Source organism: Lepidochelys kempii, chromosome 14 (assembly GCF_965140265.1).
Source record: "Lepidochelys kempii isolate rLepKem1 chromosome 14, rLepKem1.hap2, whole genome shotgun sequence".
In the NCBI taxonomy this organism is placed as follows: domain Eukaryota; kingdom Metazoa; phylum Chordata; order Testudines; family Cheloniidae; genus Lepidochelys; species Lepidochelys kempii.
The window spans coordinates 40,269,553-40,284,006 of record NC_133269.1 but is presented as its reverse complement, the minus strand read 5'-3'; the positions used below and the strand labels follow the sequence as shown (position 1 = coordinate 40,284,006).

The following is a 14,454-nucleotide window of genomic DNA, read 5'->3' as shown; positions in this document are numbered from 1 at the left end:
GAGGGGCACTTTCTATCCTCCCCCCGCCCCTCCCCGTGGCTGGCGGGGGCAGCCAGAGGAGCTGGATCTCCTGCCCCGGCCTGGGGAAGGAGGAGCTCCCACACTCTGAACTCCTCATTTCCGGCCCCACCCCAGATCCCGCACCCCTAGTTGAAGCCCTCACCCCAGGGATGGCTTTAGGGGTAGGCCACCTGGGCGACTGCAAGTGGGGGAGTGAGGAGCAACACCAAGCGCTCTGAGCATCCAGGTCCCCTTCCCCAGCTGGGCTGCTGCTCTCCTCCCCTTCCCTTTCGCAGCCCAGCTGGGGAAGGTGACCAGGATGCAGTGAGCCCTGACACTGCTCCTCGCTGCCCCCCAGGGTCGGGGGAGTGAGCAGCAGTGCCAGCTGCTTGACCTGCATGCAGGTCAGTTTCCCCACGTGGGTGCAGGAAGGGAATGCGTTAGGTTAGGTGTGAAGGAGGGGGTAGGGATTAGGGGCACAGGAGGGGAGTGTAGGGGTTCGGGGCAAAGGGGACACAATAGAGGAGTTGGGGGCAGGGTTTAGGAGCGCACGAGGAGGGTGCTGGAGTTAGAGGCAACGGGGGCACAGTGCAGGGGTTAGGAGTGAAGAGGATGGGGAGCCCATGGGGGCCAGGGGCAATGGGGGGTGCCACACCTGCAGGGGCCAGGGGCATCAACATACAAATTCGCTCAGGGCACAATTTTCCGAATGGCTGGCCCTGAGGCGCTTGCTCTCCCTGCCCCGGTGGACTTCTGGGCAAGCCATGTCCCTGTCCCCATGCCTCAGTTTCCCCACCTGTACTATGGGTATAATGCTACTGCCTTGCTTTGTAAAGAACTTCAGCTTTACTGATACAAAGTGCTAGGTAGGAACTAGATTTGGTATTGCCTGTCAGGAGCAGAAGCAGTGAGCTCTCTCCCCTGGGGAGCAGCAGGGAGCGCCTCTCCCCTACAGAAAGGCAGTATGGGGGCCCTGCTCCATACCCATACATATGCAGCTGAGATGTCTTTACTTGGTGGCGAGGGGAGGCTGTGCTCTTCCCCTCTTACCACAGACAGAATCCCCTGCTGGGGTTGGGTTGGTAACTGGCCCCCCTTCCCCGAGGACTGGGCCTGGGAGTTAACACCTCATTGAATTGCACAAGGTGGTTCCCTCTACTCAGAGCTATTCTCTCAGGTTCTCTGAAAACTTGGGCAGATGTTGCTCCATTGGTTAAACTCAGGGCAGCTCTTCCCCCACCCCCAGAGCTATTTTCTCAGGTTCACTACAAACTCAGACAGACGTCAGTGCCAAGGTGGCCACATTTTTGAGGTTTCCTCCCCCACGAGGGCTAGGTTTTTTGCAGCCTCTAGTAACTTATTCATTAATCACACCCTGCCCAAATACCACTAATGCTTCCCCCTCCCTTCCCCACCAGCCTCCTACCTTCATCAACCACTCTGTTTGCACAGAGGGTTAAAGGGAGGAAGAATTTTAAGTGAAAGAAATTTACAGAAGGACAAAAATCAGGCATCCTAAATTCTCCCCCCTCCCCATTCCCAGTCCATTTCATTTCCAGTATTTTGTATATGGCGTCTGGGGAATCCAAAGCACATGGCTTTGGGTTTGTATCTGTTTGTCTGTAGTGGGGCCTGCACAACTCCTTGTAAATTAGGTGTAAATTATCTAATAGTGGACTCTTTGGTAGGGCTTTTAGGGTATGTCTACACAGATTAAAAGACCTCTGGCACCTGACCGAGGTCAGCTGACTCAGGATCATGGGGCTCAGGCTGAGGGGCTAAAAATCTCTGTGTAGACATTCGGGTTTGGGCTGGTGCCCGAGCCAAACATCAACCCAGCAACTTTTCATCCCCAGAGCATGAGCCTGGTGATCTGGACTCAGTTGACCTGGGGCACCTGTGGGCTTTTTTATCTCTGTGTAGACATACCCTTATAGGGCTGGTTTGAAAAAAAGTAGTAAGCATTTTTTGGGGGGAAAAAACAACCAACCAAAAGCTTTCGAATGAATCAGTATAAAAACTGTGTTGGACAAGCTTGAATTTTGGTTCCATTTGAAATTTCTTCCAGGGTTTGGACAAAACTTGTTTCAGTTTTTGTTTCATACTGAAAACATTCACTTTGGTTTGTGCGTGAATGGTCATTTCATTCACGAAGCTCTCTCCGCACCCCCTTCAGCTCCAGATAAAGGGCTCTGCACAGCCAAACCTGAGCTGTCCTAGCAATTGGTCGTCATAAGGAAACGAGACGTGTGTTAGCTCAAGACACAAGGAGGGAGAAGTTTGCTGCTTCCCTGCTCTCTGGAAGGGGAGCACTTGCTCCCGCTGGGATGAGTTTAACCTACTTTCTGCCTCCAAGACAGCACCAGCTCGGGGGACAGAGAGGAGAGCCTGTACTGCATACACCACCAAAGAGATACAGTTCGCTTCCCGCTGCCGGGACCGATCGCTCCTGCCCGACCTCCCTTGGGTCCCCCAAATAAACCAGTTGTGCGACAGGTCCATTGCATCATGCTCGATCCCAGGGGTTCTCAAACTGGGGGTTGTGATCCTTCAGGGGGGTTAGACGGGGGTCAACTCCCCCTGAGCGCCCATTAAATTAAATTAACCCCCCATTTTTAATTGATACGGGGGGCGGGGGGGGTCACACTTAGAGGCTTGCTGTGTGAACCAATACAAAAAGTTTGAAAATCACTTCTAGTCGATCCCTTCTGCAGTGTGTTGGCTGTGATCCCAGCTGTGCTCTTCCCCCAGACGGATTTACACCGCTTTGGTCCTGTATCTTGCAGTCCCTGGCAGAGACAAGGCAGGCGAGGTAATATCTTTGATTGGACCAACTTCTGTTCCGTCAGCGAGACAAACTTGGGAACTGTCACCAGGAAGCTGCAGTGCTGAACCATGACTCAACTCCACAAAGCCTGTTTACAGGAAGGGAAACTCCCCTTTCTCGTTCAAGGGTCAACACATTTCAGGGAACAGGGAAGTGAAATTAAACTGCTCTTCTGCCTGGGATGAGCCATGGCTGCTGCTGCAAAGGCAAGGCAAAGCCTCCAGGATGAAGCTTCTTGTTCCATCTGCCTGGAGTATTTTAATGATCCGGTGACTATAGACTGTGGGCACAATTTCTGCCGAGCCTGCATCACCCAGTGCTGGGAGGGCTCGGATAAAGACTTCTCCTGCCCTCAGTGCAGAACGACCTTTCCCCAGAGAAACCTCAGGCTGAACAGGCAGCTGGCCAACATGGTAGAAATAGCCAAGCAGCTACATTTGCAATCGACAAAAGATGCCGGAGCCGGGAGAGCATGTGAGAAACACCAGGAGGCTCTGAAACTCTTCTGTCGAGAGGATCAGTCCCCCATCTGCGTGGTGTGTGACAGGTCCAAGGAGCACAGGGCTCACACGGTGGTTCCTGCAGAGGAGGCCGCCCAGGAGTACAAGGTAGGAAGGAATCATTGTCCAGCACAACTGTCTGATTTGACCACGCCTCATTGTGTGTGCTCTTCTGTGCAGTGGGCACAGACCAGGGGGAGAAGGGGCAGGGCCAACTTTAAATGGTGTTGTGCCCTCAGGATTCTGGGCTGGACAGAGACCCCTGGCATAGTTTAGAGCAGTAGTTCTCCACCGGGGGTACCCGTCCCCCTGGGGGCACGCAGAGATCTTGAGTTTTCGACTGAATTAAAGTGTTCATGGAAAGCAGGTGCTTTGTGCAAGGATGTTGGGTTTTTCCTCAGGGGGGAAAGGTTTTTGTTCAAAACTATTTCAGTTTTTGCTAAAAAATATTAGATTTTTTTTGTTGTTGTTTTTTTTTAATGAAAATTTTCCACAGGGGGGGAAAGTCGTTTTCTGGCCAGATCTCATTTCATGTACCTTTATTAGTTGTTAACTACATAACTGCAACATTCTTTCTTTTTCATGTTTAATAAGTTACTGGCATGTGCTCTTAACCGGAACTTCACCTTAGCAAAGTCTTTCGCCTGGGAGTTTGGTTACTTTGCATCAGTGACAGATAAGGCTGTGACCTGCTAAAGAAGACCTATGAAAAGAATCTTAAATGTGTGTATCATACTTAATGTTCCTAGTTCTGCCCAGACAAGAGACAACTGCTGATTTTACACCTTAAGACCTGATCTTGCAGGGATCCATAGCTTAGCTCTGTATTCCCATCATAGTGCCTGGACTGTAAATTCTGTGCTAATCTCAGAGATACTGCACGGAATCTCACCCATAATTTTGATAAATATTTTTGTTGCTGTTTTTATTATCTTAAACTGGCTGGGAGGAGGAGGCGTTCTGACTGGGGGTCATGTAGCTGTTCGTGAAAATTCATTTTCAAATTCTTTTCTTGCGAAATGTCATTAAGTTTTGTGTACGTACATGATCAAGTGCAATATTTAGTTTTATTCTAAACTGTGGATTTTAATACCCCATCCTATATTTACAATAATGTCTCTAGAGCCTAATATTCCTGTCTATTTAACTTGATTGGAGCATGCAGTTTGACTTAACTTTCTGTCTGTCAAATACATGTATATAATAATTATTTTGCTATTGAATGCATGGCTGATAGATGTGACGTCTTCTTCTATCCAGGGTGACATATGAACTTTGCTAGACAAAGCAGATTATCTTTATTCATATATAATTTCTGATGTGTATATACATTTATATACATTATACGGGGGGGAGGGATAGCTCAGTGGTTTGAGCATTGACCTGCTAAACCCAGGGTTGTGAGTTCAATCCTTGAGGGGGCCATTTAGGGATCTGGGGCAAAAATTGGGGATTGGTCCTGCTTTGAGCAGGGGTTGGACTAGATGACCTCCTGAGGTCCCTTCCAACCTTGATATTCTATGATTTTGAAGGACAGAGCTTGTGAGTGTTTTATAACCGAGTTAATAATTGTGAACCTATAAATAACTCTGAAAAATACCCTCAGGTGCACGTAACTTTTCTTTTCTCTAGGGACAAATTAGGAGTCGTTTGGAGATGTTGAAGAAGGAGATGGAAGGCATTGCTGCACTGAAATTGAATGGGGAAATAACAAGCCAGGAGCTGCTGGTACTTACTCATTAGCAAATGAACCTATGTGATGACTCTGAATACCACTGGAGTCGTACAGAGTAATGTGCGATGCTCTATAATGTATTATCACTTATTTATGTGTAACTCTGTAACACTTCTGCCAGTCACAGTTGGGTGCCTCTAAGAGGCAATACTTCCCCTCTCGCAAGCACAAAGTCTCAGTGTAGCAAAAAAACTTTTAATAAAAGGAGGAAAATAATGCAGCATTAATTTTGGGAAACACCGCAAACAGGGTTTATAAACCTGAACCATGAGCAAAAGACCTACCACCAAGGAAGTTGGGCAGTGTCCTTTTCCCCTCAGGTTCTTAAGTCTAGTAACCCAAAAGTCCCTTTAACTGTCCCTTTTCTGCACCCCACTCACAGTTGCTGTCCTTTGACAGTGCAGGCCCAGAGTTCAGAAGTGTATCTGCAGAGTTCACCTCCCACCCTGGGGCGGGGGTGGGAGGAGGCACCTTACTCACTCCACTGCTCAAGTACTCATTCACCGCCACTCTCTACAGGGCTCTGCTCTGGCACTCTCAGCTAGCTGCCCTGCCAGCCGCATCTCTCCACCAGCTGCCCTGCTGACTGCTCACCACACCTCTCCACCAGCTACTGTGCTGGAAGTACCAAGATGCCTTCAGGGCCCCCCACTTAACATAGGTCTTAGTGATTTCAGCTGTTAGTGCAGGGAGCCTCACTGATGATGCACACTGGGCAGTCTCTTGCATCAGAGACACTGTACCAAAGCAGGGCTAATACTTAGACCTAGGTATCAGTGATTTCAGCTCTGTAGTGTGTAACAAGACTCTCAATTGAGTCTAAATTACCTCTGTTATTACACAGTGGAGAGCTGCAGAGTCAAATGGTATCTAGGGCCCTTACACAAGGCCCACACCCTCTCTCCCACTCACTGGGCTTTGGAACCCATGTTCCCAACTTAGCGAATGCTGTTCAGTTGAGGGTGAGTCCCTCAATTGGAAAATGCGAAGTACAGCTCTGCTGCCCTTGATTCACACAGCAAGGATAACAACCCTTTATTACTCCTGCCCCAATAACAAGGAGACTTGGGCTGCCACACCAGCCAAACGTGACCATTTGGGCAAGCAATCCCATCATGCTGAGCACCTAGGCAGGGTGGGTGTGCCCATGCAAATGAGATCATCTCCACCCCTTGTCTATTTAGACTCAGATTTTCAGGATAGCTACTGTCTCACTGAGGGCGGCAGAACCGAGTGGTGGGAAGGGAGACTAGCACCCCCACAATGGAAATAATATGGGGCTCTGCCCCCATATGAACTCATGAGAGGGGAGAGAGGACAGCGCAGGACCCAGATGGGCAGAGGAGCAGGAAGCAGGGCAAAGAGGGGCTAGAACATTCCCGGGAAGCAGGTAGGAACCTCCAGGACCCTCCATCCCAGCCTGCAACCGGCTGTGTCTCCACTGCTCTGCCTCCCGAGTCTCAGTACATCCCTCTCTCCCCCCATTGTCCCTCCAACCCACAATCTCTCGCCGTGTGTTTGTACAGCATCTAGTGTGATCTGAGTTGGAGCTTCTGTAGGGTTGCCCGTGTTGGTGGGACTTGTTCCTGGAGGTTTCATCCCATGATGTAATCTTCAATTAAAAATTAATCTTTAATTCCTGGAGACTCTGGGACTGTTAACCCCCACACCTCTGAGCACTATCCTAATACAACTCATAATAATATGGCCCTGATCTAAAACCTACAGAAGTCAATACAAGTCTTTCCAATGACTTTAGTGGTCTTTGGATCGTGCCTTGGAAATGCTGATAAAGCTCATCAGGAAACATTTAGTTTACACCAGCAGGGTCTGCATGGACCAATTAATGTGTAACGCATTAGTTCACTATGGGAAATCACTCCGTGTAGATAAGCCCTTAGGCCATGTCTATGCTACACCTGTGGCACCATAGTGTAGACGCATCCTACATCGATGGAAGGTTTTTTTCCACCCATGTCGTTAATCCACCTCTCCGTGAGTCAGTGGCTAGCTCAGTGGAAGAATTCTTCCATCAAATTAGCTGTGTCTACATCCTAACCACAGCACTCAGGGAGCGACATTTTTCACAACCCTCAGAGATGTAGCTAGGTCAAGCTAATTTTTACATGCAGACCAGGTCTTATTGATTTAATTACCTAAGCCCCATTTTCAGTACTGATTTAGGCACTCATTGACTTTCCGTTAGAATTTTGGACTCAATTTTTAAAAGCGATTAACGATTTTAGTTGTGTCCTTTTTTGGACTGTGACAAATTTTGTGCACCATAGTTGACCTAACCACTGGATACAGACGTGGCTATCGGTTGAAATCACGATGGGGGATGGAGCTGACACCCCTAGCAAGCCTTCCTGCCTCTTGAAACAGTGCTAATAAAGTTTGCAGATGATACAAAGCTGGGAGGTATTGCTAATTTAGAGAAGGACAGGGATACCCTACAGGAGGATCTGGATGACCTTGTAAACTGGAGTAATAGGAATAGGATGAAATTTAATAGTGAGAAGTGTAAGGTCATGCATTTAGGGATTAATAACAAGAATTTTAGTTATAAGCTAGGGACGCATCAACTAGAAGTAACGGAGGAGGAAAAGGACCTTGGAGTATTGGTTGATCATAGGTTGACTATGAGCTGCCAATGTGATATGGCTGTGAAAAAAGCTAATGTCGTCTTGGGATGCATCAGGAGAGGTATTTCCAGTAGGGATAAGGAGGTTTTAGTACCGTTATATAAGGCACTGGTGAGACCTCACCTGGAATACTGTGTGCAGTTCTGGTCTCCCATGTTTAAGAAGGATGAATTCAAACTGGAACAGGTACAGAGAAGGGCTACTAGGATGATCCGAGGAATGGAAAACTTGTCTTATGAAAGGAGACTCAGGGAGCTTGGCTTGTTTAGCCTAACTAAAAGAAGGTTGAGGGGAGATATGATTGCTCTCTATAAATATATCAGAGGGATAAATACCAGAGAGGGAGAGGAATTATTTAAACTCAGTACCAATGTGGACACAAGAACAAATGGATATAAACTGGCCACTAGGAAATTTAGATTAGAAATTAGACGAAGGTTTCTAACCATCAGAGGAGTGAAGTTTTGGAATAGCCTTCCGAGGGAAGTAGTGGGGGCAAAAGATCTATCTTGCTTTAAGATTAAACTCGATAAGTTTATGGAGGAGATGGTATGATGGGATAACATGGTTTTGGTAATTAAATATTCATGGTAAATAGGCCCAATGGCCTGTGATGGGTTTTTAGATGGGGTAAGATCCAAGTTACCCGGGAAAGAATTTTCTGTAGTATCTGGCTGATGAATCTTGCCCATATGCTCAGGGTTTAGCTGATCGCCATATTTGGGGTCGGGAAGGAATTTTCCTCCAGGGCAGATTGGAAGGCCCTGGAGGTTTTTCGCCTTCCTCTGTAGCATGGGGCATGGGTCACTTGCTGGAGGATTCTCTGCTCCTTGAGGTCTTCAAACTACAATTTGAGGACTTCAATAGCACAGATATAGGTGTGAGGTCTTTTTTAGGAGTGGTGGGTGAAGTTCTGTGGCCTGCGTTGTGCAGGAGGTCGGACTGGATGATCATAATGGTCCCTTCTGACCTAGATATCTATGAATCTATGAATCTATAATGAACTTGGAGAAGATATAAGCAGAGACAAAAAGGCATTTTGTTATCCATAACAAGGCACACTAGCCACAATAGGGTACAGTGCAACTGAAGGCTCAGTAGAATACAGCACCCTTCGATTCCGGGGTGCTGAAACAATTTGTATAGTGGGAGTGCTGACAGCCATTGAACCAAACCTGTAAATCCTGGATATGACGGGAACCACTTCAGCACTCCCTGCACCCCTACTTCCAGCACCTTTGCGTTGATCCTTTGAAAGCTGTGCCTTCCTAGCCCAGAAGGCTACAGCTGCTGGAGACTTAGGCCCGGTCTACACTACAGACCTATATCAGTATAACTATGTCACTCGGGTGTGAAAAATCCGACCTACCTGTGCAGACAGCGCTATGTCGACGGGAGAGCGTCTCCCGCCGACTTAGCTCCCGCCTCTTGGGGAGGTGGATTAACTACTCCGACAGGAGAGCTCTCTCCCGTCGGCTTAGAGTGTCTTCTTTAAAGCGCTACAGTGGTGCAGCTGCATCGGTGCAGCATTTTAAGTATAGATCTGCCCTTAATGTGAGTGAGAAACCTGTTTAGACAAAGAGCAGCAACTTCCTGAAATGACGTTTTAGCCACTAAAAGCCTATTTTGTTGTGTTTTCCTTGTAACCACAATCTGTCTCTTCTAGTCTTACTCATTAGCACTTAAGTCTCAATTCTTTGTTCGCAAACGTACCCATGTTTCATTATAAAACCATCTCAGGGCTGTATATAAAGCTGAAGGGTAAAATCCACAGCTAACCTAGCAGGCTGGTGTGTATTAGCGAACTCGATAATTTTTGTGAGGTGCCAGTGATGGGAGATGGTTTCGGGGATACACAGAACTGGAAACACTTGGTGTCACCATACAAAAGTGGTCCCCAGACTGTGGGGGCGTGCCCCCCTAAGGGGGCGCAGAGGAATGTCCGAGAGGTTGTGGCAGCCTGGGCCAGCCCCCCTCCCCAGGTGCAGGAGGGAGGGAGCGCCACCCAGCCCCGCTCTGTCCCCAGTTCCATTCCAGCTCCAGCTCCTCTCCTGGCTTAGCATTGCCAGATGCCTGGTTTTCGACTGGAAGGCCAGTCGGAAACAGGACCTGGCACTATCCGGTCAGCACTGCTGACTGGACACTGAAAGTCCGGTTACTCGCAGTAACCAGCCTCCGCCACCGGGGACCAGGAAGAGCAGCAGCTGCTGCTGGAGCCTGGAGGAGCACTCAGGGAAGTCTCCGGCTAGAGAGGTATCGATGCCTCACCTATCCTGCCCTGAGCGTGGCTTCTCCTCCCCCATCCTGCCCCACTCACCCTCCCATGCCCCACCCTGGCTCTTGGGGGGTCACAGACCAAGTAAGTGGGGGGGAATTGAAGGAGTAACCGGACTGGTGGCAGGTAGGGTGAGGCCATCGTGCTCTGAGCAGGCTGCTGGAGGGCTTTGAACCAAAGACGGACAGCACAGAGACACCCAAGGTTACAGGGCAGGTGGTGAAAGAGCCCCTTGCTGGTCTGGGTGAACCCCCAAAGCGCCACAGACTCCTTTGGAAATGTTATTGTGTATGGGCCGTCACATGTTTCTCTCCACCCTTTACCTGCTTGTGTCTGCTCATCGCAGCAACAGACGGAGAGCGAGAGGATGAAGATTCTGTCGGAATTTGAGAAACTCCATCTGTTTCTAGAGGAGAAAGAATTGCTCCTGTTGGCCCAGCTGGAAGTGCTGGACAAGGAGATATTGAAGAGGCAGGATGAATTCACCACCAGGCTCACGCAGGAGAAAACTCGTCTCGGGACCCTGATCAGTGAGATGGAGGGGAAGTGCCGGCAGCCACCAAGTGAATTCCTGCAGGTGAGACTATGTGAGAGGTACCCCAGAGCCCTTAGTAAACATGTCCCTGACTCTTTGCTATCGAAGTCCAAGTTCACAATACACCGCATTGCAGAAACATACATTATTTTATTCATTGAGGTCCTGATGGTACAAGGTGCTCAACACACTGGTTCTCTGATTAAACAAACCAGTTAAACACATGAGTTTTTCCATTACTTTCGTAGATTTTATGCCCAGGAGGGATCATTTGGATCAGTTTGTCTGATCTCCTTCATTACGGGCCAGAGAATTTCACCCAGAGATTCCTGTATGTAGCTCACCGCTCTTGCTTGACTTAGAGTGTATTTTTTAGAAAGACGTCCAGTCTTGATTTAAAGGTCGCAAGTAATGGACAATCCGAGAATCTATGATTGCTCAGATTAATAGCCTGCAGACAGGGCCAAGTCAATAGCTCAGGTGAGGCTTACCTGACCTAATGTGACATCAGAGAGAACTCAACCAATCATCTCCCTTTCTCTCCAGCTAATTTGCATGCTATACTTCTATTGGTTGGAATGAGTCCGTGTCATGAGGGACACATTTCAGGAGTTCTCATTGGCAGATTAGCCCACAGCTGGATGCTAACCTGTTGTGATGCCGTGCATAACTCATGTCAACATGTGTCTTTTTTCCCCTCTAGTGGCTGTACAGGTTTATACATATACAGATTTATGAGTCTTCCACTGCGTGCCAGCTAAGGGACCTGGGAGTAAAAGTTTTAAAAGGGACCTAAGGGATGGATCCTCAAAAGTATTTAGACTTCTAAACTCCCCTTAATTTCAGTGGGAGTTAGGTGCCGAAAGCCCTTTGAGGATCTGGACCCAAGTCCCATTTTCAAAAGTCCCTCAGGCATTTTGGACCCTAAATCCCATAGACTTTCAATGAGGCTCAGAATCCTATGTGCCATGGGGCTAGATTTTCAAAGGTTTTTAGGCACCCAGAGGGATTTTCAAATAAGCAAATTAGATACCTCCGAGCAAGAGGGATCTCCAGTATATGGTGTGTGGGACTGAACTCCCTTTTCTTTCTCTCTCCTCTCTAGGACATCAGAAGCACCTTGAGCAGGTACATGGCTCCTTCTCACTCCCCCTCACACTTGAGCCTGCTGGGAAGGTGTTGGGTAAAGGACAAAGCTCCCTGCAGCTCCTAATCTACCTCCAACCCCAGAATTCTGAGCTGTCTTATGTTTCCCCAGTGTCCAGAATGCAGATTCAACTGCAGATACACTATGAATTATCCACTCCTCTGATGGTCTGGATGCCTCAGGAGATCAGAGACAGAATATGGGCTATTCACCTACCTACTTTTACCAGTTAAGGTAGCACAGGCTACCTAGCTAACAAACAACTAGCTGTCTAGTCAATAGCTACCTACCAGTATCTACCTAGGGGTGTTGTCTGCTGCCCATGACCCGAGTAACTTCTGAGTCAATGATTGCAAAACTCCACCTAGGTCAGTAATGGCGTGAAGTCATTTCCATCTGAGGACTGGTCTGTGCCCTGGTTATCCTTTCTGTTAAGCACAGTCTGCATGTTCAGGGTTGTGCCTGTCAATTTGGTGCATGTCTCAGTGAATTTAAAACGTGCCATGAGACAAGGGTGTCGTATTTATCCTCATAAATACATGACTCCTCACTCCTGTTTGCAAGGGGTCAGTGGGTCTCACTCCACCTTCTTCCAGGATGGGCAGTCCCCCCTCACAAAAGCCCTTCATGCCCCTATTGTCAACAATTTCAGCAGAGCAGCCAATGACTGAACGGAGCTGGAAAGGTTCTGTCACCTTGACAGATGTACCTCGCTACCCTCCAGGCATACATGACCCTATGGGGTGGTGGGTTGGAGAATGTCACTGAGCCAGTTCTTTGGCTCATTAGGGAACTGAAAGGCCAGATCCCGCACTGGTGTAAATCAGCAAAACTCCGTTAGTGTCATCAGAGCCAGATTCCCAGCTTGTATAATTAGCCATAACTCCATTAAAGTCATTTCAGCCAGACCCCCCCGCTACTGGGGTATGTTGACCATGACTCCATTTCAGTCAATGGGAGCAGATCCCCAACTGGTGCAAATCAAAGTCAATCCCCAGCTGGTAAAAATGAGCATTACTTCAATGGAGTTAATGGAACAATGCCAATTAACAGTTATAGATCTGAACCTAAGTCTCGACAGCCTGTCAGTTTATCGCCTTCCATTAGAACTAAATTCACTTTAAGAAAAAAGTAGAGCTGGGTGATTTGGGTGGCGTTTTTTTAAAAGAATTTCTTTGAAATTTTGAAATTTCGGATTTAGAAAAAAAGGGATTTTTTAAATCAAAAAAGTCTGATAATTCTTCCTTACCCACTACATTTTTATTGTTGTTGAAATCAGTTAACAATGACTAACAACAGGCCATTTTTCTCCCTAGATACGAGACAGGGAAGTTTCAGAGTCCACCATCCCTTCCTCTGGAACTGAAAAGGAGAGTCAAGGAATTCTCTCAGAAGCACACACTTCTGGAGCACGCTCTGAGTAAATTTAAAGGTAACAAACTCTGGGGCCGTTCTTGGCTATGATTAAAATATTGATTTACTTGTATAGGGATCAAAGCCCCATTGCTGTAGATGTTGTGCACACATATAATGAAAAGATGTCTCCAGAGAGCTCAGAGTCTTGTCACTAGCTTACAGGTTATGCATGGTCTACCTTATAGAAACCCATGAGAACCGTGGCCACCGGTTTGGGTCACTTATCTTTCCTGCCTCATATTTACAAAAGGATAATAACTTTCCTATCTCACCGGGGCAAAGGGGAAGAGGTGATGCTTAAGACAAATTTTCCAACGTTTTTTTTTTCTATGGGAGTTAGGTACCCAGTTCCCCTAAACCACTTTGAAAATTGAAGCCCAAGTAGCTAGTGGTTTGCAAAGCACTGTACAGATACCAAAATTCATTAGATTGTGGCGCCTGGTAGCCCCATGTCCCCCAGCTTATCTGGATGATTTCCCCTTGCAAAGCAATTATCTATTGGCAACAATGCTCGGATCCATCCCAGCATAGGCAACTAGGGAGCAGAGCAAGGCCAGATATAGTTGTTGTTTTTTTTCTACCCCTCCCGCCATGGAAATTTTCAGCAAAACCAAAAATGTTTGCAGTAACATTTTCTCTGGAAAAAATTGATTTTTCAGACCCTCCCCCACTCCCAAAAAATCGAACAAAATTATTTCAGTCAAATAACTAAATATTTAAATTTGGACATATTGCTGCAATGATTCCTGGGAACTGTAGTTTAGGTGACACAGGCTCCCATTCTCCTCTATGGCTTGGGCTCCCTGATTGGATTACATTTCCCATGACCCACCAGGAAGGTATGCTAGGCATCATGGAGTCCCTGACTGTGGTGCATCCTGGGTGATGTAGTCCAGTTCAAGAACCTGTCCCATAAAGGAGAATGGGAACATGAGCAAACCAAATTACAATTCCTATGAGGCACCAGGGCAGCATTTTTGGCCAAAATCTTTTCAGTTTTCAGGTGTTCAGACTGTCAACAAATAAATTGAACATTTCTTTGGAAAGTTGCCACTTTTTGTGAAAAATTTACATTTAGTCGAAAATCCAATGTTTAAGTTGAAAAGTAGTTTGGGATGGAAAATTTTTGACCAGCCTTACTGGGGGGGGTGAGTATGCTCTGTGCAGCTCGTCACTGCTAGAGGGAGAACATGTCTCTGACTCTGAGAGGAGATGCTAGTTCTGTGTTCTCAATGTGTAGCAGGTCCTACCTGTTGAGATCAGCCCAGTAAAAGCTCATATAAAACAAGCCACTTCCCAGGGAGGGTGGATTCCTGCGTCTCGAGACAAGGAAGAAATTTCTGTATCCATGCGGGAGCTCTGCAAAGCAAAGCA

At 47.4% G+C, this 14,454-nt stretch overlaps 1 protein-coding gene across 1 annotated transcript in view; it reads left to right on the top strand.

Annotated features, from left to right (window-relative positions):
• The first annotated feature begins 2,965 nt into the window (after positions 1–2,965).
• LOC140897519 (E3 ubiquitin-protein ligase TRIM39-like) overlaps positions 2,966–14,454 on the top strand; it is a 32,462-nt gene continuing 20,973 nt past the window's right edge. Inside the window, exons 1-5 of the mRNA XM_073310238.1 lie at positions 2,966–3,435; positions 4,960–5,055; positions 10,329–10,559; positions 11,623–11,645; positions 12,981–13,096. Of these exons, the coding sequence (XP_073166339.1) occupies positions 3,016–3,435; positions 4,960–5,055; positions 10,329–10,559; positions 11,623–11,645; positions 12,981–13,096 (886 nt within the window). The 5' untranslated portion in view covers positions 2,966–3,015. The remainder of the gene's footprint in view (positions 3,436–4,959; positions 5,056–10,328; positions 10,560–11,622; positions 11,646–12,980; positions 13,097–14,454) is intronic.